Source organism: Toxorhynchites rutilus, chromosome 1, assembly GCF_029784135.1.
Source record: "Toxorhynchites rutilus septentrionalis strain SRP chromosome 1, ASM2978413v1, whole genome shotgun sequence".
NCBI lineage: Eukaryota > Metazoa > Arthropoda > Insecta > Diptera > Culicidae > Toxorhynchites > Toxorhynchites rutilus.
In genome coordinates this window covers 87,921,749-87,946,827 of record NC_073744.1, presented here as the reverse complement: position 1 = coordinate 87,946,827, position 25,079 = coordinate 87,921,749, and the positions used below count along the sequence as shown (strand labels likewise).

At 42.1% G+C, this 25,079-nt stretch overlaps 2 protein-coding genes across 3 annotated transcripts in view; one reads left to right on the top strand and one right to left on the bottom strand.

Annotated features, from left to right (window-relative positions):
• Window positions 1–25,079, bottom strand: part of LOC129762872 (ABC transporter G family member 20) — a 124,362-nt gene that overhangs the window by 63,675 nt on the left and 35,608 nt on the right. Inside the window, exons 2-3 of one of the 2 annotated variants that reach the window (XM_055761444.1) lie at window positions 18,773–18,888; window positions 12,676–12,835 (exon numbers count right to left, since the gene is read on the bottom strand). The gene's annotated coding sequence lies outside the window, so the exon portion shown is untranslated. The remainder of the gene's footprint in view (window positions 1–12,675; window positions 12,836–18,772; window positions 18,889–25,079) is intronic. The other variant, XM_055761443.1, reaches the window with a different exon arrangement.
• On the top strand, window positions 15,054–17,207 carry LOC129761145 (uncharacterized). The gene has a single exon (XM_055758852.1). The coding sequence runs from the start codon at window positions 15,054–15,056 to the stop codon at window positions 17,205–17,207; it is 2,154 nt and encodes a 717-aa protein (XP_055614827.1).

Here is a 25,079-nt window from a genome sequence, read left to right as displayed (position 1 = left end):
CAAGAGTTTAAGCAATTTGTCAGTCATAAAGGGTGTGTCACATCAAATTGCATCACGGAAAAAACGCTGTAGAAATTCGCCCAGTAGACCGATCCTTTTGAAAATTTTAGACAGTAAAATAAAAACTATTAAACAACTTTTGGCATTTTTTTTTATTCATACTTCGAGCCCAAGCCCGTATGCTCGCACCATCCTCTTTACCCCGTCCATAAGGTTCTGTACAACGTCAGGTTGTAGTTTTTTTTGAACAGAAATCCATTTTCTCTTGAAGTCCGCCTCCGATTTGACAACTTTTGGGTTCTTTGGGTATTTCTCTATTGGGCGAAGCTCCGGCGCGTTGGGCGGGTTCATTTCCTTTGACACGAAGGTGACCCCGTTGGCTTCGTACCACTCCAACACGTCCTTTGAATAGTGGCACGAAGCGAGATCCGGCCAGAAGATGGTCGGGCCCTCGTGCTGCTTCAATAGTGGTAGTAAGCGCTTCTGTAGGCACTCCTTAAGGTAAATCTGCCCGTTTACCGTGCCGGTCATCACGAAGGGGGCGCTCCGCTTTCCGCAAGAGCAGATCGCTTGCCACACCATGTACTTTTTGGCAAACTTGGATAGTTTCTGCTTACGAATCTCCTCCGGAACGCTGAATTTGTCCTCTGCGGAGAAGAACAACAGGCCCGGCAGCTGACGAAAGTCCGCTTTGACGTAGGTTTCGTCGTCCATTACCAGGCAATGCGGCTTCGTCAGCATTTCGGTGTACAGCTTCCGGGCTCGCGTCTTCCCCACCATGTTTTGCCTTTCGTCGCGGTTAGGAGCCTTCTGAACCTTGTATGTACGCAGGCCCTCCCGCTGCTTGGTCCGCTGGACGAATGAACTTGACAAATTCAGCTTATTGACGACATCTCGGACCGAACTTCTCGGATCACGTCTAATCTGCTTAACTACGCGCTTGTGATCTTTTTCACTGACGGAGCATCCATTTTTGCCGTTCTTCACCTTCCGGTCGATGGTTAGGTTCTCGAAGTATCGTTTTAGTACTCTGCTGACCGTGGATCCGACCGTGACCGTGATCTATACACTCTTATCTGATTATAAGCGAAAGCTGAAGATATAATTCCTAAAAATTAAATTTCTACAGCGTTTTTTCCGTGATGCAATTTGATGTGACACACCCTTTATGATCACATTTTGTGTTTGGCTGGTAGTGCTACGCCGATTGGAAGGATGTTTTTAGGATGAACAACCTGCGGACAACGGAAAAGTGGGAATTGTTAAACAGAATTGATCTGGGATATGACAAATTTTATGATATAGTTTGTAAAAGTCATAATCTCTTTTGAAAAGTCTCTTCTAAATATTCCTTTTATTCCCCTGTTGTGTGTGAACCACCGCGGCCATTATTCTGAACTTTTGGGGTATATTCCATTTTTTATACTACACTTCAAGCTTATCTACTGCTTATTGATGAAGGAGTAGACTGAAAACTTCGCCTGCGAATGACGGATAATAACATGTCCGAATAAGCTTCTGAAATTATTGAGATTCAGAGCAGTGAGTCCAAAGCCCCAAAAAGGAGGATGGCTGTGATACATGGTTATTATGGAAAGACAGTAATGGATAAACCCCTAATCCAAGGCGTGAAGCGACCCGTGCCGAGGGATGAACGGTCGGGGGGTTTAAACCCGGCCTTTGGAGCACTAGGGCACCCTCCACAGAATCGTCTGCCCTTATTGCATTAAGCCGGTCATTGATGTAGCGGACCATCTTTACCGCGAGACTCGTGGGGCTTCAATGAATAACAATTGGAATACTCTCACGCCGTATCACTGTGTATCGATGGAATAGGGATACTCTTACGCCTAAACGGCTACTGTGTAATAGATAAAAGATATGTTTAACGATAGTTAGGGTTACCCTTACGTCTAAAAATGGCTACAGTGTAATATACAACAATAGTTATCTTAAGGTAAAACATGTACATGAATAAAAACTGGGCTCTGTTACAACTGGTTTGTTAAATGATCCGAATAAAATAAATAGATGGGGAAAAAATGAATAATCCAATCAATAACAAATATTCCTTTGTACTGGAGAGAACAAAGAGGGTACATCTAAGAATATTTGATTTTATTCACTCAATTAGATACTTCAAAAAATATTTTGTCTTTTTTTGACTTGGGCTTCCCGTTTTCACTCCTGAACTATTTGGTCAGCCTTTTCTCTTGAATGGCGTTAACGTCCCTGCGGAACTTTTGCCGTCTCAACGTATGCATTAACTAGCGTCCTTCATTAATACTTAGTTAATATTTCTTAAGCCAAACTACACGTCTTGAATGTATTCCGAGTGGCAAGCTCTAGAATACGCGTGACCACAGTGTAAGTCGAAGGAAATTTCTTTGACGAAAAATCCCCCGGCCAGAACGGGAATCGAACCCGAACACCCGGCATGATAGTGAGAGACGCTGAGCACTCGGCCACGGGTGCACTCAGCCTAATCCTCGGTAAATCACATTAGCAGGTTCATAACATATATGAAAAAACCATCGTTCAAGGGAAAAGTTTAGTAGGTGAACCATAAATTTATGCCAATGTTTTCAATCTCATGGTTTTACGAAGTGCTTAATGAGACTTAATCTTCTTCTTATGACCTAATTTCCCGATTTCCATTTACGAGGACAGCCCGAAAAGTACTTAGCCTACAAAAAGAAATAAAAATTTTGGAAAAGCGGCGATTTATTTCTCAACATAGTCTCCTTTGAGCTCGATACACTTGACCCAGCGATGCTCCAACTTCTTTAATCCATGGAAGTACACGAAATCAGATTGGGTGACGACCCTATGAAAAAATTGACAATGCAAATTTCCGCTGATAATAGCGAGACCCGAAATTCCAAACGAAGTGGTTTCACACGCTCGAGTGCTTGGGTCAGCGATTAAGACCCTCCTCGATGCAATAAAATGCGCCACAATGTAGGGAACATTACGAGTTCCAAGAAAACGCGACAATTAAAAACAAGTATAATGTTCGGCAGCGATAAGATCGAGAATACCATATCGATGCACGACGTCGCATCATATTCCATAGACGGGGCATTCATCGTGGCGATGGTGATCGCCATCATTTACTACCATTGGAGGAGAAACACGAAACGACTGCGCGAACTGGAAGGGGCGCAGCGGAGGATCCGACTCGATAGTGTGAATGCTGTATAATCAAACGCACATTTTGTGCTGACATGGAGAAACAAGAAACACCCAAGTGACCTAAGCAATGTAAAATTTAAGGAAATACAGTTCAGTCTAAAACCGACCGTGAAGGAGTTAGTACTTAGTCCGAAAGCCGTGTTGGGCCACTATGGCCCAATACTAACTTCTTAATTTTAACGAACACCATTTGGTGACCCCGACGTGATCGCACTTCGAGCGATCACGGACTCGCGAAAGTAATCGATTCTGATAAGTGAAGTGACATTCTCTCCGCGCGCGAAAAAGTGATGCCATTGCATGGCTGTATAATCGGAAAGTGAAGTGACATTGTCTCAGCGCACGGAAGATGTTGCGCCATTAAGTGGCTGAAACCAAGAAAATGAATCTCCCATTCGCGGGAAGTATGGTGTGCCACTGCGTGGCTAAAAATTAACAAAGTGAACTTCCTACTCGCGGGAAGTATGCTGCGCCACTGCATAGTTATTACAATGCGCCACTGTGTGGCTGAAAATTGACAACGTGAATTTCCCATTCGCGGGAATCATAACATGACACTGCGTGACTGTGTGATCAATAAGTAAACTTCGCCCGTGAGCGAAGCACGGTGTGCAACTGCGTGGAAGATGTGTGATAAACACGAATTATTGTGACTGATGTGAAAAATTTGTAAAGATGAATTCTCGACATTCCAACGACCTACTGTATTCCATGTGCTACATGTATATGAGGGATACGGAGGAGAATTTGAAACAGGACCCGCGTCGTACGCGGGAAGAAGCTGCAGCGATAAAACTGATAATATCGCACATGTTCAACTTGGCGGCAGGAGCCGCGGATACGAAAGCAGATTTACCACTGAACTAAATAGATCGGCCGAAGCCATAGCCGACTATTTAGACTGGAGCATAATCAATGACCCAGCTAAGTATTTGAGTCAATCAAACAAGTAAAGCGGTTAGTAATTATCAAATCAAATAAACATGACGACAAACGAGGACGATGCCGTTGAAAGCTGGAAAAAGCAGCTAACGGCACTGGAGCAAAGCATTGCTCCGATTATCAAAGACGCATGCAAATTAGCAGAAGACGACGACGAAGTCGAAACATTACTAGTGCAACAAGAAGTACTAACAAGCTTGTACGATCAAGCTTGTGCAGTGATACTGAAAATTGAGGGCCAAACGGGGCCCTCCAAGAGACGGGATGCTCTCCTCCCCGCATATATCAAGTCCAGAGCCAGTTTGGCAAAGAGAATACGGCATGCGCAATCACAAACGAATGAACCGAGTCAGGATGAAGGTTCAAGGCAAGTACTGGATCAAACAATGATCACCGGCAATAGCAAGGCCGATTATTTACCCCGATTGGAGCTCCCGAAGTTCCGTGGGTCAGCCACCGAGTGGCTATCGTTTAAAGCCCGCTTTGAGAAGCGGATTGCGACCCTAAACGAGGATGCAAGCAAATACGCTTTCCTGGCGAAATGTTTAGAATACGAGCCCGCTCGTAACTCCTGCGAAGCACTCGAGAATTCAGGAGTGCCTTTCACTGAAGCCTGGGCCAAACTGGAAGCAAGATTCTACAAGAAACGAATCGCATATGAAGGTTACTTTTACACTCTGCTGAAAATTAAAAGGATACATAAGGCATCGCAAAGAGCGATACTAGGACTGATCGACGCTGTCGATACACTATTGTCCGCCACTCGACAAATAGCAAATGAACAACCTGGCGAACCAGATTGCATCGCCAATGGTTGGACCTCCAGCGCATTTATGTTTGGAGCGAATTCAAAATAGAATTAGAGCGGCTGGCTAACCAGATGACTTGCAAAGTGGCTGCCGAAACGGCACACTCTAGTCATCGACCCCAGCCGAAAGTCGTAGCAGCAATCGAAGGCAAAGCTGCGACCACCAAAGACAAAAGGGAAGCACAGCGGTGCTACGTTTGTCACAATGAAGGACACACAGCATTTACGTGTCCTAAATTCACGAAAATGAGCATCCCAGAACGATGGGAAACTATCAAAGCAGGGAGGCACTGCTTTAATTGCCTCATACCTGGGCACTCAACGAAGGAGTGCAAATCACAACGGAAATGCCAAATATGCAGCACGAAGCATCATACACTACTTCATCGTGGAGACTCTCCCAAGGGGGACGAGATCCAACAATTGCATCCCGAGAAGGGTGTCAATCAAGCACAAGCAAGTTCAACGAAATGACTAGCTCAGGAAGAATACGTCTTTCTGGGCACAGCCATAATTCATGTTAAGGGTGAGCAGAAATGGCACCCTCTTCGATGTCTACTTGATTCAGGGAGTCAAGTAGAAACAATCACAGAAAAGGCTGCTCGAAGCCTAGGAATTCCGCAACACTCGGTAAACGTAACCATTAAAGGAGTTAGCGGACAAGCACATGTTAAAAGGGGTATCAAAACTGTGATAGCCTCTCACGCAAGCAACTACAATGAAAGTTTAGAATTGATCATAGTGCCAAAGATATTGGACGATCAACCAAGCACAGCTATTGATGAAAAGGGTATACGGATACCAGAACAATTGCACCTTGCCGATCCCCAGTTTTACAGATCGAATGAAATCGACATTCTCCTCGGAGCGAGAATATTTTTCAAAATTCTAATGCCAGGCCGGCTTAGCGTAGCCAACGGTCTTACGTATCAAGAGTCCAGCTTGGGCTGGATTGCATGTGGGACGCTACGTCACAGCAGCCCATCAACCACTGTATTGTCTGCTACAAGGTGTAGCAGAAATGAATTCGAATTCCCACAGGACGAAATGGCCAAACTCATAGAGAAGTTTTGGCGTCTTGAAGAAGCGTGCTTTCAAGACTGGGAACCAAAGCAACATGACGAATGCGAGGCGGAAAGTCACTTCCGCACAACGTTAGAGATCGCTCCCGACGGGAGATACATTACACGAATGCCCCTACGGGGGGAGCCGTCATCGTTAGGCGACTCTTATCAACAAGCATATAGAAGATTCACATCGCTTGAGCAAAGGCTCAAGCGGAATGCAGACCTGTACAAAGAGTACAGGGCTTTCATGAATGAATATGAAACACTGGGACATATGGTACCAGTCACCACAGAAGACTTTCACAAAGTAAAGTATTTCATCCCTCACTCGTGTGTGGTGAAACCAGATTCAACATCCACCAAGGTTAGGGTGGTGTTCGACGCAAGTGCAAAGACGTCAACCGGAGTATCCCTGAACGATATACAAATCGTGGGACCAACCATTCAAAAGGACTTATTTGATCTGCTAATTGATTTCAAGACGCACAACGACGTGCTAGTAGCAGATATTGCAAAGATGTACAGACAAATTCACATCGCATACACAGACACTTGGTTACAATGTATTTTGTGGCGCGACAGCCCCAATGATCAATTGAAAGCGTATAGACTGACGACTGTCACATATGGTGCAGCGTCTTCATCATTCTTGGCCTGTAGGGCACTACACGAAGCAGCTGAAGATTATCGGTCGGTAAATCCGAGAATTGCCGACACCATTCAACGATCGTTCTATGTTGACAATCTAATGATTGGAGCGTCCAACGCAGATGAACTGACGGAGACGAAACGAGAAATAGAGCATGCATTGTCACTTCATGGATTTCCACTTCGAAAGTGGGCATCAAACAACGCAAGCGTACTGGAAGGAATTCCAGAGAAAGACTTGGAACCATTGATCCAAGTTGGTGACCAAGAGGTCATAAAGACATTGGGGATAGCCTGGAACCCCAAAACAGACGTGTTCCAGTTCATCAGTACGAAAAACATAGGTGAAACATACGAAGCGCTCACAAAGCGACAGATGGTCTCGAAGATTTTGAGACTGTATGACCCAATCGGATTGATACAACCTGTAATCATTACAGCTAAAATATTGATGCAAGAATTGTGGACTTATAACGTCAGCTGGGACGATGATGTTCCAGATCAAGCACTAAGCTCATGGAAGAAGTTCGAAGCTTCATTAGTGGAGCTCAGCAAGATAGAAATACCTCGGATGTCGACTCCGAGTCATACGATCGCACTAGATTTACACGGATTCAGTGACGCCTCCGAAAAGGCTTATGGATGCGTCATTTACTTACATGCAATCAACTTAAAAGGAGAAGAGAGTACGAATCTCTTATGTTCGAAATCGAGAGTGGCGCCTTTGAAGAAGGTCACTCTGCCCCGTCTGGAACTCTTGGCGGCGGCACTTCTAGCAGAACTAACTGCTAAAATAAAGAGCATTCTGGCCGGTCGAATCTCGTCGGAATATTACTACAGTGATTCACAAGTAGCGCTAAGTTGGATCAAATCTTCAAATACACGTTGGGGAACCTTCATTAGAAATAGAGTGCAGAAGATACACTCCACCACGAATCCAGAGCATTGGAAATATATATCTACGAAAGAAAATCCGGCTGATATGGTTTCGAGAGGAATTCCAGTCAGAAAATTACGCGAAGCAAAACTAGAATTTTGGTTATACGGACCGGAATGTATACGAAGAAGACAATATTATCTGCAGAGCGGCTACTAATACACTGCTGCTGCAGAACAGGAAGAGATTAAAGAACCAATAACACGATTGGTAGCAGCAACAGGAAAGGCATGCGAAGACTTAATCGCAAAATACCCGCACCATCACACTCATGACAAAACAGTAAGACACTTTGCATGGCTGTGTAGAGCCATAAACAATATGAAGAAGGTCAATAAAGACACAGGCATCAGAAACGAAAAGAGATCGGGCCCACTCACCACCACTGAATTGAATGAAGGACTAACACTCGTAGTCCGAATTATGCAAGCCACTATTTATCCAAATGAAGTAGCGGAATTACGAAAAACTGGGAAGGTGCCTACGAAAGGACCTTTCCAGCATCTCAACGCAATCGTCAGAAATGGAGTCATACATGTCACAGGGAGACTCCACAATGCAGAAATGCCCATCTCACAAAAGAATCCAATATTGATTCCCAAATCGCACCCATTTTCGAGGGTAATAATTCAAAAAATACATGAGGATAGATTTCACGCCGGAACAGATCTGGTAATAAACGAATTTCGACAAAGATTTTGGATGAGGGATCTCCGAAGGACCGTACAAGGAGTCATTCAACGATGCATCTTATGTGCCAAAGCGCGGCCCAGACGTTTACAGCAACGAATGGGACAACTGCCCTCGCCCAGGGTAAATGAATCAGTAGCGTTCACTCACACGGGAGTGGACTTATGTGGGCCATTCGAAGTATATCTCAATCAAAAATCGAAATGCAAGACCACAGCATATGCTTGCATCTTCATATGTTTTGCGACCAAAGCAGTTCACCTAGAAGTCGTCGAAGATCAGTCGACGGCAGCGTTCATATCAGCACTTCTCCGTTTCACATCAGTGAGGGGAATACCCGAGGTTATTTTCTCCGACAATGGGCGGAACTTTGTCGGGGCCAGCAGAGAACTCAATCGTTTACGAAGAATATATAACAATGAAGTTTTTCAAAACAAATTAGTTGATATTGCGGCAACTCACAGAATAAGATTTTCATTCATTCCACCCCGAAGCCCCAGCTTTGGAGGACTTTGGGAAGCGAACATAAAGGTAGCCAAGCGGCTCTTTAGTGCAGCGGCCAGAGGAGCACAGCTAAACATCATGGAATTGCAGACACTGTTCTACCAAGTGGCCGCAATAATGAATTCGCGACCACTCACACCTGTTTACACGACGCCAGATTCACCGACCGCGATCACACCCGGTCATTTTTTGATAGCACGCCCAATGCTAGCCGTGCCCATCCCTACGCAGAGTGAGGATGGAAGCAATCTCACAACCAGATGGAAACGAGTACAATCGCAGCTCGAACAATTTTGGAGAAGATGGAGAGACGAGTATCTCCACCAGTTACGTGATTATGCAAAATGGACCAAGCAACAAGCCAACGTTAAGGTAGGCCAAATCGTATTGATCGGAGACGATCACCTTCCCGTAGCAAGGTGGCCTATGGGAATTGTCACACAAATACACCCTGGAAATGATGGAGTAGTCCGAGTGGCAGTAGTGCGAACCGCTACCGGAATTTACAAACGCAACGTGCGAACACTTGCTCCTCTACCAGTCGAGGAGCACACCATTCAACCCATTACAGAAGAGTATGACAACACAGCTGATAACGAACAGCAATCTCAAGCCGAAGCAATCGAACTAGAAGACGATCCCCCTCCCCAAGCACCCCAAATGATTTGGGACGGTAGACTACGCCCTCGTCCCAAAGGGGGGAGAAAATGGAAGTACACGAAATCAGATTGGGTGACGACCCTATGAAAAAATTGACAATGCAAATTTCCGCTGATAATAGCGAGACCCGAAATTCCAAACGAAGTGGTTTCACACGCTCGAGTGCTTGGGTCAGCGATTAAGACCCTCCTCGATGCAATAAAATGCGCCACAATGTAGGGAACATTACGAGTTCCAAGAAAACGCGACAATTAAAAACAAGTATAATGTTCGGCAGCGATAAGATCGAGAATACCATATCGATGCACGACGTCGCATCATATTCCATAGACGGGGCATTCATCGTGGCGATGGTGATCGCCATCATTTACTACCATTGGAGGAGAAACACGAAACGACTGCGCGAACTGGAAGGGGCGCAGCGGAGGATCCGACTCGATAGTGTGAATGCTGTATAATCAAACGCACATTTTGTGCTGACATGGAGAAACAAGAAACACCCAAGTGACCTAAGCAATGTAAAATTTAAGGAAATACAGTTCAGTCTAAAACCGACCGTGAAGGAGTTAGTACTTAGTCCGAAAGCCGTGTTGGGCCACTATGGCCCAATACTAACATCTTAATTTTAACGAACAACAATCCATCTGAAAAATACGTCTTCTCGAGGTCTGCAAAATAGGCCTCCGTGGCGGCGATGACCTCCTCATTCGACTCAAATTTCTGCCCGACGACTGACCTTTTCAAAGATCACGGGGCCAAATCTGGACAATACGGTGGATGGAGCAGCAGTTCGTAGTGCATATCGACCAATTTGGCCGTGGCGACGGCGGAGGTGTGAGCCGGTGGTTGTCATGGTGGAAGCGTTTTTTGTGCAATTCGACGTCGAATCGGCCCAATAATTCGGCATAGTAGAGCCCTGTGACCGTTTTGCCCTTCGCGTTGGCGTGGCTCAACAAAAACCGACGTGCGACCACGTTGAAACTCGTTAAATTAATTTTTGACGGTCGCCATCGAAGGAGAAGAGTCACCGTATACAACATCCATGCGCTTATTGATTTCGCTGCGCGATTTCCCTTCTAAAAACAAGAATCGCATCCCCGAGCGATATTGCTCTTTTTGCATTTTTCTAAAATCCGCAGACACGCCCACTTTCACACACGGTCAAAACAAAATTACGAATCCGATTCGGCTGAAATTTTGACAGTAGCCGTTTACGAGAATGTACTACACGATAGTAATCTCTTTTGCGATACTGACACCATCGGACGATGAGGCTAAGTACTCATAATGCAACTATACAAATCAACCACCCGTCCATCATACCCCCGCAGTCCGTCTTACCCGCAGTTCCCCTATGCAGGTGAATCTCCATAGAAACCCGAAGCTTTTCTGGTCCTTTGTCAACTCCAAGAGTATAAAAAAAAGGCTTGCCCATAAACATGTTTCTGGTGAACCCGGTTAACACTGCACTCGAGAAATGCAATCTCTGCGCTGCTCACTTCAAGCAAAAATAAATTACCGTTCGTCCACCGAATTGCAAATTGCTGATGTCTTTAGAGACACTAAAACCAACGTATTGAATCTCGACAACTTTCGAGTTACCAGTGATGTTGTGAAGACTGCGATCCGCAAATTGAATTATTCATTGACTCCCAGTCCGGACTGCATCCCTTTTCGTGTACTGAAAAAATGTGCACCATGTCTTGTCTACCCTTTATCGATCCCATTCGACGCCTCTCTACAGAAGAGTATGTTTCCTTCGCAATGGAAGCATTCTGTGATATTTCCAGTACAAAAGAAAGGAGACAAACTTAACATAGAAAACATACTACATTACTATGCACCTGTTCGAACATTTTTGAAATCATTGTCAATGATCAGCACGGTTTCTTCCCAAAAAGGTCTGTCGCAACCAATTTCGTCTACTTTGTTTCCATCTGTCTGCACAATATGGAGCAAGGCACACAGGTGGACGCAGTATATACGGATCTTAAGGCTGCTTTCGACCGCGTCGATCATAAAATCCTTCTAGCAAGGCTGAACAAGCTTCCGTTCCATCCAGACTTACGACATGGTTAAAATCGGTTCTTCAGGAGTGTCTGAGGGAGGAACCTAGCTCCGTTGATGTTCTCACTATTCATCAACGATGTGTCCTTAATACTTTCAACTGGATGCCGTTTATTCTACGCCGATGACGTGAAAATCTATATGACAATCAGAAACGCACTAGATTGTCATAGGCTTCAGGATCTGGCCAACCGCTTTGTCATAGGCTTCAGGATCTGGTCAACCGCTTTGAAGAAATGTGTTTGAGAAATCTGATGTCGCAAAATATCTCGAAATGCAGCACTATTTCGGTTCATCGGAAGCTCAAGTCAATTGTGTTTAGCTACTCCATTTCTGGCCAAGTCCTGTCACGAGTGAGCCACATCCGTGACCTTGGAGTGACCCTTGATAATGCGTTTAACTTCCGACTGCACTTCAACGAAATTATCGCTAAAGCCAACCGGCAGTTGGGATTCGTTCTCAAAATTACGAGCGAATTCCGTGATCCACACTGTCTGCTATCTCTATACTGCTCGATAGTTCGATCTACACTGGAGTTTTGCGCAGTTGTCTGGTGCCCATTTCAAGCCAACTGGATTTGTAGGATTGAGTCTATTCAGCGAGAATTTGTACGACATGCTCTTCGGAATCTTCCGTGGCGGGAACCACTAAACTTGCCACCGTACGGGGCTCGTTGCCAACTTTTGGGACTAGAGACGCTGAAAAGGAAACGCTTCAATGCTCAGGCTATGTTTGTCGCCAAACTTTTGACCGGAGGGATCGACTGCTCTGCACTATTGTCGCAAATTAATATGTATGCGCCTGAACGTATTCTTCGTGGCAGAAACTTCTTGTATTGGAAGGACGCAGGTGAACTATATATTGCAAAACCCTGTTCGTTTTATGTCAGCCCGTTTTAATTATGTGTTCAACCTATTTGACTTTGAAATCTCTTCGGACACCTTTTACACACGACTCACTCGTAGATGAGAATTGTGTTGTTTTATTTTGTTAGACCATTGTATTTAATTTAGTAGTGTCGTTTAGTTTTAAGGAAATCATTAAGACCAAGTGTGAGTCAGATGGTTCAAAGAAATAAATGATAAACGAAAAATGATAATGATAGCATACATGAAATTCCGCTTTCAGTCGCCGGAATAAGTCGCCGGGTCACTCACCTCTCGCAAACAACTTTACTACGACGTCGCGATACTCCTTCATCGTGCGCAGTAAACTAACAACACATAACAGCAAGTTGATACCGTGCGCGTCGGTTAGCGTATGTATGAGACTAAAGCTGACATCAACACCAATCCACAGAATACGCATGGTGCACACCTACACAACGATGAAAAGTTGGCTTTAATTTAGCGGTATTTCGGTTTGCTTTCGATATGACTCTAATAGAATACTTTATACTCACATTTGCACATGAATATTAAACAATTCATACATGCAATGGCTCCCGAAAGAACACGACGCCGCCGTAAACAAAGAATTTGACAGTAATGACAATTGCTTTGGAGTGAAAATGACATATAAAATATATTAAATTTTGTTAGATGTTAAGATCTAATGTGCCATGACGCAGGCTCGCTATTTGTGTGCCATTTTTGTTTGGCACGACACGAATCCTGTGCCTAATAGCACGCACTCTAGTTAAAGTGTAAGAATACGTGGAAATAATCGTCGAAAATCTCGGATTTATTCCCGTTCCCACTTCACGGTGAAAACGAAATGAACGGCACGCCATTGAACTACGTTTTACGAGTCAGTGAAGCGTCGAAGATAATAATGGGTTTTCAGGCAGAATAAACACCTTTCAAATAGAAATTATGAAAGAAAATTAATTTCTCCGTATCAAATAAGTGTTCAATGTGAATGGAAAACTTTGTTTTTTTCATGTGGTAGAATAATCTCTTACAAACATTGTATCTGAAGATAATTTTATATTATAATGATAAGTTTTAGTGGAAAACTAATTTCGTATCCAAATGTCGACACCGTACCATTGTCATACACTTCATTTCGTATTCACCGTGGAGTGGAAACGGGAATAAAGCCGTCTACCTCGGAGATTATAGTCACCGATGATTACATTCATCTCATTTGGCCTGTTCATATCGTCCCCATATTGCTACAACTAGGTAACTCGAAAATCAAAGTTTTGAGAAAAATGGCTTTGAATATTCGACCTTGTTTCAAGAACATGGACTGGCATCCAAGAAAGCTTGAATATGATTTTTTCACAGTTCCGGTCACTGAAACTTTGCTTATTCCTAGCCAGGGGCAAATTTGAACATCAGTGGCGTTTTAAGGGGATGGGAGGCAATTCTTTTCAAAGTTCCATAGTTACCTAGTTGTAGCATGCAAAACAAGCCTGATTTTTTGGAGCGATTGTTCTGAGATAGCCCTTTTAGGAGTATTTCAATGAAATTCCTCGAGTTGAAAATTAATGTATTTATTAATTTGGCTGTTTTGTAGATTTATTGACATGTTCAATAGTCGAATCACATATTAAAAGCTTTCATTGTTTTCATTAACCTCATCTTCGTCATTAACTGTATTGTTGTGTGACAGATTAAAATAGAAAGGTTCATAGTACTCTTTAAGAGCTTGTGGTTTCAAGGTGAACCTCAAAATTTCAAGGAACGCAACCATATAAGCTATCCAAGTCCTCAGGCCACGAGGACTGACCAACCGAAATTGCCGAATTGCATAGAATCACAATCTATTTCACTGTGACCTGAAACGAGAAATCAATGATCAGCTTTTTCAGTGTGATTTATCTCCTGTACGGCAAGAATGAACATACCAGCAATGAACTGTAGAACGTAACTTCCGATGTTTTCACAGGGAGCGACTTCAAGAAGGCATGAATGATGCTGGCGATTTCATAAGTCCCTCGACCTTCTTCGGTTTCATTCAACATGGAACAATTTCCTTGTTCACTGACCATATCATAAATCGTAGAGTTAGACGTCGCAAGTCTACGCTTGTAAAAGAGAGCATTGTTCTTTGGGTCATAATGTACAAACAAAACTTAATGTAGATCGAACGAATAACAGACGAGCTTATCGCTTGATGATGTGACTAGTTATAAACAACTACATTCCGAGATGGTTGTGATCATCCCTCAACTCATTATCAGCATTATCATAGAAGTTACAAACCATTAATCTTTCTTGGGGGCGTGAAACCCCAGATGGAAATTTTCATTGAAAATTTAGCGGTAGGGGAGCCGCGGGTAAGACGGACAGTGGGGGTATAATGGACAGGTGGTTGATTTGTATAGTTGCATTATGAATTTCAAATTTCTGTTGATGGGAAACCCTTCTACATGCTATTCTATAATATTTAACCATCCTAAGACACTGAATACTGATCAAAAGTGGAATAGGGAAACAAAAACAGAAAATCGAACACGATTCCGCGTGCGGATGTAATTTTTGCGGCTTCGATATGAGGCATTTTGAATGGTTTAATTCCAAAATTGAATTCGTTGGCGTCGGATGCCATAATACGGAAGCATTATGTTGACGATTATTTGGACAGCATGGACAGCGAAGAGGAAGCGATTAGAAGGGCGAAAGAGGTAACATTCGTCCATTCGAGAGGCGGGTTTATAATTCGTGGGAGGATGTCAAACTCAGAGAAGGTGTTACAAAAGCTGGGTGAGTCCACGAGCGCTGAAGCTAAGGAGTTATCCAAGGAGATCGGAAACTTCTCGGAACGAGTGTTAGGAGTATTATGGATGCCACGAGTTGATGCCTTCACGTACTCTGCCAACTTCGTTACAGTGCCTGAGTGGCCTACCAAAAGGGAGCTGCTCAAGACGGTGATGAGTCTATATGACCCTCTAGGATTTCTATCGCACTTTACCGTTCACGGAACAATCCTCATAAAGCAAAAAAATTTACAATTGCATATATTCGTGGATACCAGTATGGCCGCATTTGCTTGTGTTGCTTATCTGCGCGCTGAAGTAGCTGGACAAATACAATGTGCTTTGGTAACCGGGAAGGCGAAGGTAGCTCCACTCAAGTTAATGTCTGTGCCCCGATTGGAGCTCCAAGCTGCGGTGCTAGGGTCGCGACTGGTCGAGAGCATCTGCTCCACTCACACTCTGCCTATCACGAAGAGATTCATTTGGACCGACTCGAAGACAGTGTTGGGATGGATTAATTCCGATCAACGAAGTTATCGCCAATTCGTGGCTTTCCGCACTGGGGAGATCCTTGAGAAAACAAAAGCCAACGAATGGCATTGGGTTCCCTCGGATTCGAATGCCTCTGATGATGCGACCAAGTGGAAAAGGGGACCGAATTTGTGCCCGGAAGGTCGCTGGTTCGGAGGACCTGATTTTTTACATTTGAGTGAGGAGTATTGGCCTTCAATCCCAGAAGAGAAATATGACACAACTGAGGAACAGCAGTCCAGTATGGTAATGCATCATTATATCATCGATTCGGTGTTTGACTGGGAGCGGTTTTCAAATTGGAACCGTTTGACTAGAACCGTTGGGTTCGTGGTTCGATATCTCGGAAATTTGAGGGAAATAGCACGGCAACTTCCTACAACGAAGGGCCCGCTGAGTCAAGCAGAGTTGGCAAAAGCGGAGGCGTGGATATTTCATTCAACCCAAAAAGAGATCTTCGCAAAGGAAGTGACCATGTTGTCTACAGTTGATACTACAGGAAAAAGTGTGAGACTAGATAGTGACAGCAAGCTCTTCAAACTTTCTCCGTTTCTTAATAACAACGGCGTTTTGCGTGTGGAAACCAGGATAAGTTTAGCAGCATTTGCATTATATGACACAAGAAATCCTATCATTCTTCCTCGGTATCATCGTGTAACCAAGTTGATCATCTTGTGGTATCATCAGAAGCTTCTACACGGTAATATGGAAACCGTAATTAATGAGTTACGACATCGATTCCATATATCCAACCTACGCACCGTCGTTCGAGGCGCAGTGAAGGAATGTCTGCAATGTAGAGTGTCCAAGGCAGTTCCTTCGGTACCCAGAATGAGTCCTCTACCAGCGGCCAGGCTAGGGGCATTTTTCCGACCGTTTACATTTCTCGGTCTGGACTATTTTGGCACAATGACGGTCCGCGTAGGACGTAGCATTGTGAAACGTTGGGTAGCGTTATTTACGTGTCTATCCATCCGTGCTGTGCATCTAGAAGTCGTGCATTCATTGTCGACAGAATCGTGTATGATGGCTGTTCGGCGGTTTGTGGCACGGCGTGGATCTTCGTCAGAAATTTACAGCGATAACGCAACAAACTTTCTAGGTGCCAGCAACGAACTTCGGAACGAGATCAGGTCCATCAACGGGAACATAGCTGAAACTTTCACGACCTCCAACACAAAGTGGTTATTCATTCCCCCGGCCTCCCCACACATGGGAGGCGCTTGGGAGAGAATGGAGAGAAGCGTAAAAGTTGCGTTTTACGCTATTCCCACGGAGGAGACGTTTGGTACTGTTTTAGTGGAGGCCGAGAGCATAGTCAACTCCAGACCTTTGACCCTTGTACCTTCGAATGAAGAAAATCAAGAAGCACTAACACCTAACCATTTTTTGCTTATGAATTCAAATGGAGCCTTCGAAAACGATAGACGATCCGGATGCTGTATGTATGGTGGATTTATTTTGGCGCCGATGGATACGCGAATATTTGCCCATAATATCCCGAAGGACTAAATGGTTTGGGGAGGTAAAACCGGTAAAGCAAGGAGATTTAGTAGTCATCATTGACGATGGAAAGCGGAATGGATGGATGCGCGGACGAGTGCTGCAAGTTCAGAAGGGTCAAGATGGACGTGTACGCCAAGCGTGGGTACAAACATCGACCGGAGTGTTGCGAAGACCGGTAGCTAAACTTACGGTACTAGATCTTGGTTCTGGTAAAACTGGTCCTGGGAGCGCTGACCAGTGTTACGTCCCGGGGAATGTTGCGACGGTTACGAGCACATACGATAGACCTCTCGTAGCCACAGTTGACCCCAACGATACCGTTGCTGGCGAGATAGATAGGATCTGATCGGCCATCATTCATAAACCAAATTGAACACAAGGTACACCAGTTTCCAGTTTCTATTATATTTATGCGCAATTGTTGAAGTTGAAGTTGAAGTTCTTGAAGTCGTAAGTGGCACTGAATTTAAAAAGGCATACGATTACATTATGCCTTACTGAATTGATAGGTTCTAGGAACATCTACAATTACACATTTGTTGGATAGGAGAAAAATTGGAGGTTAAACTAGATGTAAGTAATCATTGTAATTAATGGTAGTTAAATTTCGGCTGAATAAATGCTTTCAGCTTTTAGCATTTTCCATCTCGAACAAAGGTGGATTCGCTCAGGAGAAATCCGAAATTTACTCTTCCAACAATGAGTTACAATTACAAGATACAATTGAAGTTTTCCTTAACATGCCCGTCTTACCCTCATCTCACCTATATGGAAGCAGTAACTTTCTGTTCTCCTCTTTTTCCGTAATTCTCGCAATACAGATGGTACATTAGGGTTATGTTTAGAGAAGGATGAAGATATTTGCGGTATGTTTTCTCTCGGCGATATGAGCAGATATGTAGCACTGATAAAATAATAAAATTGAAATTATTTTCCGTGTTACCTAGTCTTAGCACACAACATCATTGTTCTAAACTGAGATACCTAGTTTTGATAGTTATAAATATCTATTTCATTTGTTGTCAAAATTTAACCATTTTTTGATATATTATAAAGCTTAACGAGATGAATATTTTGGTATACATACTTAACTCAAAATCGACAAATTTTGAGTTACCTAGTTCTAGCATTAAGGGGACGATATGTTGTAGATAGATATATAAAGGAGTACGATGCGCACTGCAATCGCCACGGATAATTGTATAACATGAAGCGAGTTCCGAAATGATGATTCCAGGAGTCACGTTTCCGTTAAGTAGTAGAGAGTCAGAAAGGTTTTTCCAGTAGTAGGTAGTTGAGCATGGCCTAACTAAACATGCGGTTGAGCGCTCATTGTTTGTTTGGTTTTACGTTAATCAATTTAACAAAACTTATAACAGATTCACTATTGATTAATTTTAAGTAACCAGGGTTCTGAGGCATCGGTCAACACTTAATTTGTGAGAAGAATTTAATTATTTGCAGGAGCAATTTGTGTTTTCAGTTTTACATCACAATAGAACCCTTAAAAATAGTGTGTGGTTTACTTTATACATTCTATTATATTTTTGGTTATCTTATTAAATACTCACAAAGTGTCCGTTGGTCCCTCACTCGTTGGTTTCTGGTTCCTCCTCCGTGCAAATTTGCATCACAGCATTGCTTTGCTGTACAGATTTTTACTTGAGTATATCTCGAAGTTGCTTACCTACAAAACGGATGTAAGGATAGTGAGGATTATCTTGGGTTGTTACAAATAGAATGATGGGTTATATTGCAAAGAAAGATCACACATCGAAATGATATCGTTACGAAATGTATCAATAATATTATATGCTGTAATGATCCAATGTTGGTGTCATAAACAATTTCAGTGTGGTGATTCTTGCGAAACGAAAAAAAAATGTCCAGGTTGATGCTGCGACCGCTGATATGCATTTGAGTGCTGCGTGATATTTACTGCCAATGTCAAACTGCTTGCTTTACCATGACGACTCGCTGTTCAAGCGAGTTCCTACGCGCGCTAGAAGGTAAGTGAGTTGTGGAAGCACGAGTTGAACAAATTTCACTAATGGGCAAAGAACTAGCATAATGCACCTGATCCGCCGGAGCTAGGTTTGTTCTTGCATCAGAATGAAAACACTTTTCAGCTTGAGTTGTATTAAAACTGCAGCGGACCGACCATTTATCAGTACCAGGGTATTGCCAGTCTGATCGTGTGAACGAACTTTTCAAGATCATCTGCAATTTTTCGAAGGACGGTAAGTTTCCAATTAGCAGCTGAAGCGTGCAACGCACGAGTCCGTATATTTCTGTTCATGGAAATATTTCGAAATGCATTCATTAACTGAGAGTTTATGTGTGTGCAACAACTGCACCGTCTATATTTTTCACTTTTTGTTGTCTATACAACGACAACAAAAAGTGAAAAACTTGGTCTTGAATCTATATACTGGACATACAATAGTGTTTGAATCATGGATTATTTTCTAAATCAAAACGATATATCACCGGTCACCGCAAGGCCTAACGTTCTTCCAGGCACTTTCAAATATCACACAATCGCATATAAAGCCTGTGTTAGTTATAATTTGGTCGCATAAAGTAGGACATTTCTTAGCATAGAAATAACGTACAAAATCAGGAAGGCTGCCATTTTGTAGGGTTTTTTTTGATGAACTTTAAGGGAAAAAGTAGAAAGATCTGTGCACGGACGGATATCCAAAAATTTGATTCATTCAAAACTCCAAATGGTGGCCCAAGAAAAATCCTTCTACCGGCTTGAAAGGGTTGTAGAGGTAGGAAGAATACGGAATCATTCATTAATAATATTTTCTATTTTCAATAGTGAATTCATGAAGAAAAAAAATTAGACAAATATTCCAACATCAACACGAAAAAATCAACATTCTCTAGTTTTCTTGTATCGATGTTCATAAATGTACATAAAAATTCATAAACCCGTACTTACAGAAATTATCATCGATCTATCGCCTTTTTCCTTTCGTTTATCAATTAAACTAAATACGATAAGAAGCCATCATCTCACAGAGTATTCTCAAACTTAAGTTTAAGGCAGTATTCTAGTGTAGAGGAGCGAATTTCTTAAGTTTTTTCGAGCTCCGAAAAAATAAAACAAAGATTTTTTTACGATCCATTGTATCATTATTTGTTTATCTATCTTTTAACAAAAAAAAGACGGGTGGGTAATGTCGGGGACATAACCGGAGTGACGTAGGACTATACAAAGGGGACAGCTTTTGTTAAAAATATATTTTAAATATGTTGTTTTATTTTTTTCTCCTACGTGAACCTGAAAATCTACCTGAAAAATGGATTAGTTTACTGTTTACTCTTTATGAATATGTTGATGGATTTGAAAAGAACCTTTGATGTTGTGTTTTTGTTATCACTCGATATTCCCATCTTGTTCGGTTCAACCTTCCTGTTTTGCTATTGCGTTTGCCACTCGCCACAGCTTTCACAGTTGGAAAATTTCTTCCCATCCAGCTTGTGACATGTTGTTCAGTAAATTACATTTAATGCGACGTGCCGGAGAAACACTTTGCCACTCACTGAAACTAATTGTTGCCTTGATGAGCGCCGAACCAAAGCAGCTCTGTTCTTGATGCGGGTTCTCTGATTGTCGTGAGCAGCTTTGCAAGCCAACTCGAGCACTCCGACGGCCGAAACTCTATAATCGCTGTTAGGTATACTGGTGCTCCGGCACCAATCCGTTCGGCCTAGTTACCCTTGCGGAGCAATCAGTGAATGCGACCAACAGGGAACTGGAGACCTGCACGGTTCGAGTGAGACTTTGCCTTTCCCTTAACTTGTCCTCCTTTGTTACGTCCACGATGCCGATGCCGTACAACCACACGGGTTTACGGTTCGAAAGAAAATAAGATATTTTTTTGGGGTCCGCGTGTTTTATACTCTAGTGGTACACACTCACAGGATAGAGACAAATCGGCAGACTCAGCCAGAGGGGCGAGTCCAACGAGACGAACGAATGAGCGTTAAAAGGGAGCGATGGCAAAAAAATGCATTCATTACGATTTGTTCGCTCGTTGGATTCACATGCAGGCTAAAAAGGGTCCTTTTCAGGATCACAAAATTATCTTCAATCTAAAGAGTTTATTGTTTTGTTGTCACTCGATATCCCCATCTTGTTCGGCTAAACCTTTCTGTTTAGCGATTGCATTTGCCACTCGCCACAGCTTTCACAGTTGGAAAATTTCTTCCCATCCAGCTTGTGACATATTTTACAGTAAATTACATTCAATGGCACGTCGCATTACCACCACTCAGTATCGGATTGGAGGTAATTTTAACCTGTAATTGAACATTTGCGATGACAGTGGTACAATGTCGACTTTCAATGTGGGGTCATAATTTGGACCCCGAACTCTATGTTTACAAAAATGTCCAACTAAATATGTCGCATTACAGGTCCGTCCAATTAGCTAAATGTCGAGATAAGTGTAAATTAATGTACTTTCAATCTGGAAGCAATTTAAGAATTGGTGAAAATCAATAAGCTCAGAACAACTGCCAAATTCACATACTCATCATATCCTGGCAAACAAATTATGAAAAAATCAATTTGTGTTTTATTATTATTATGGATATTGTTTTAGAAAGCATTGAACTGTATTTCCTAAACTCTTTTTTGGAAGGTTTAATGGCCCTGAAAAGCGTCTTGTTTTATGGAATGATTCCAATTTAGAAAACTTAGTACTCGTGGTTTTGAAAAAAAACCATTTCGAACGCCCTCGATGCCGCCTTGTTCTGGATTTGCCACCAAAGCAGTTTGTATAAAGAACAAACTTTTTTCTTCTGCTACCCGATGCCGTTTTGCGATTGCGTTTGCCACTCGCCACTCGCTGCAACTGCCTGTTGTCTTGATGTCCACAGAACCGAATGTGTTCTGTTCCGAATGCGGGTTTTCTTATCGTCGCGAGCAGCTTTGCCAGCTTACTCGATCACTTCGGCGGCCGAAACTATATAACGCCGGCTAGGTGGACTGGTGTACTGATACTAACGCGCTCGGCCTAGCTACCCTTGCGGGGAACTCCAGATCAACACGGTTCGAGCGGGATTTTACTTTTCCCTTCACTTTTCCTCCTTTACCATGTCCAGACATGGCTGCTTGGGTTGGTTCGTTGATGTGTTGTGATGCGAACCGATGTGGTGTACGGTTTGGATGAGAATGATCGTTACGGCAGCGGAGCGGGGATTTTTAAGCTGACTGGCTGGCTCGAGAATTACGCATGTGTGAGACTGCGACCAATGTTTCGTTCATTTTCTTCCTTTTCCTTTCCAATCGTGCTTCATTCTATTTCGCTGCTGCCGCTGGGTGCCCGTTTTGGTCGGTACGATTTGAGGAGCACAAAATGGACCAATCAAAAATGGGCACATAGTGCATTTTGACAATGCTTGATATTTCACAATTATTCAATTATTTATCTCAAGAAAAATGAAATGTTATTCGTTATGATAAATGCGTAGATATATTTTCTATCAATTGATGCAAAAACCTTCGCGATCTATTGAGAAATGCTCGAGTTATAAGCGTTCCAAATCTTGCATTTTTTCCTACTTGTTCAGTGCCTAGATTTCCATTTCACCCCCTATATCTTCCGGTTAGACGTAGTCCTACGTCAAAACAAAAATTGAACGGGAAAACTATTCATAATCAGAATAGTTAGAAGTTGAGTTGTGCCATGGCGTACACGATTCCAGCCCTTCTAGTTATCCGAAACAAAAAAATCGAACAGATTCTGAATCAGTAAAAAACACTGCTATCGCATAAACATCGGATAAGTTGAAAACATGTTTTTTTACAAAATGGCCGTTTGAAGAAAAATATGCTGCTTAAAGCGTTTTCTCTTACGTTTCCCGATTTTTTTTTAAATAGTAAAATTGAAAAATCGTGATTTTTTATTGATTCTTGCGATAGAGAGGTGCATACAGATTGTATTCATATAAATTCGACATAAATCGGTTCAGAAGAACTTGAGATATCGTGTACGCCAGTTTGAAAAACCTAGATTCGAGAAAAACGCGTTTGAAGTTCATTGTTTTGGCCGCGCTAGATTAGATACCGGATCACGAGAATGGCTATAACTGGGTAAATAATGTGATTTTGAAAACGTCATTTCTAGGGTATATTCTTGAATCATTAAAGTTCAGAAATATGAAGAGAAAACATGTTTTTTTTTAAATTTCTAGACTAGAATACTGCCCTAAATAATTAGCTTGCCTCGGTAATATTATATTTGTCTGTAACTTTGCCTGTGGTGAATCATAATAATTATATCGCCATGGGATGCAGATGACATATCTTATAACCGTGAGTGATGTCTTGGGAAATTTGTGTGGATTCTTAGTGAAATGTTGTTGAAGTTGTAGAAATCTAGCTCGAAACATACCTTGATTGTAGCAAACTGAATATATTAGCTGGCGAATATTAATTGGCGTGATAACCACAATTCGACTCATTTGAAGCATTTAGCAGATTTCTTCAATTTAAAACAATAAGTAGATGAATTTACGCGTATTTCCAGTCACAGTTGAAACTTTAATTGATCATTAAAGTGCTGGTCTTTGAAAAACTTGAACAGCTGGCCCAATTTGAATCTTTTGCGCTTTAAACGTAAGAGACAGATGGTACACAAATTTCGTAGAACGAATAATGAAAACCATTGGAATATGTACACGATCGCGCGTGATAGATATTCACAATCGATTAAGAAAACTCGTTGTTAATATATTCAGAGGAAAATTGATCAGCATCAAAACAACAGCAAAGAGTGGTGGAAAATTTTGAAATCTTTATTGAAACCTAGTAATAGCAACCCGCGGTCCATTACCTTCAATGGTACTCTTGTACAATCTGAACAAGCTATAGCATCTAAGTTCAACGAATATTTTGTCAATAGTGTTTCATTGATTGATCAATCTATTGAATTGGTCGATGAACCTGATGAAATCAAACAGCCGATTGATAGTAATTCTAAATTTGAAAGTTTTCACCCAATTACTTTCAACGAATTTAGGAGTAGGGTAAATGATCTTGGTTTGTCCAGTCGAAAATATGATCATGGTTTGCCCACTCTTTTCAATGCTCTAATTCAGCGCTCCTGTGTCAAATAAGGCCTTCGAATGTTTCGAAACATATAAATGAAATTGCCTTTTACATGATTTATAGTAGTTTGATAGTATATTTTTACGAAATCACATGTTTTAAAGGATTATAAAATACACCTTCTATTTGTGTCAATGCGCCCCTCATTCGAGCTAACTTTTAATCAATCACCAGATGATTATTTGGCACGTATTCAGACCTTTTCTGGATTACAACACTTATAAATATTGTAAACATCATGCTTGCTCACCATTTGTATCGGATTTACATAGCTAAACCATTAAATTAACGCATTTTGATGAACTCAATTCTGATCATGAGTTGTCCAATTCAATAATGTTGTTTTTCCCACATGATTTCTATGGCAACCGCTTGGCGCGCTGCAGTTTGTTTATGTTTGTTTATGGTGTGCTTCGCACATAGCAGAAGTATGGTTTTTCTGTGTTGATTGTATTGAGGTGAACACTTCTAAAATGCCCAAGAAAAGGCAATATTCTGAAGAAAGCCTAAATTATGAATGAATCAATATGATGACAGTAAACTCAAGCAATGATAAATGCAACATCTAATTGTGAATTCGAATGTTTTCATTCAAAAATGGAGATTTCTAATACCGGACAAACCATGATCATTTTTTTGGGCAAACAATGATCAGAGGTGGTCAAACCATGATCATAATTCTTCTTTAAGGAAAATCGTTAAAAAACATAAAAAATTAAATAATTTCAACACCTCATGGTAGTATTAGC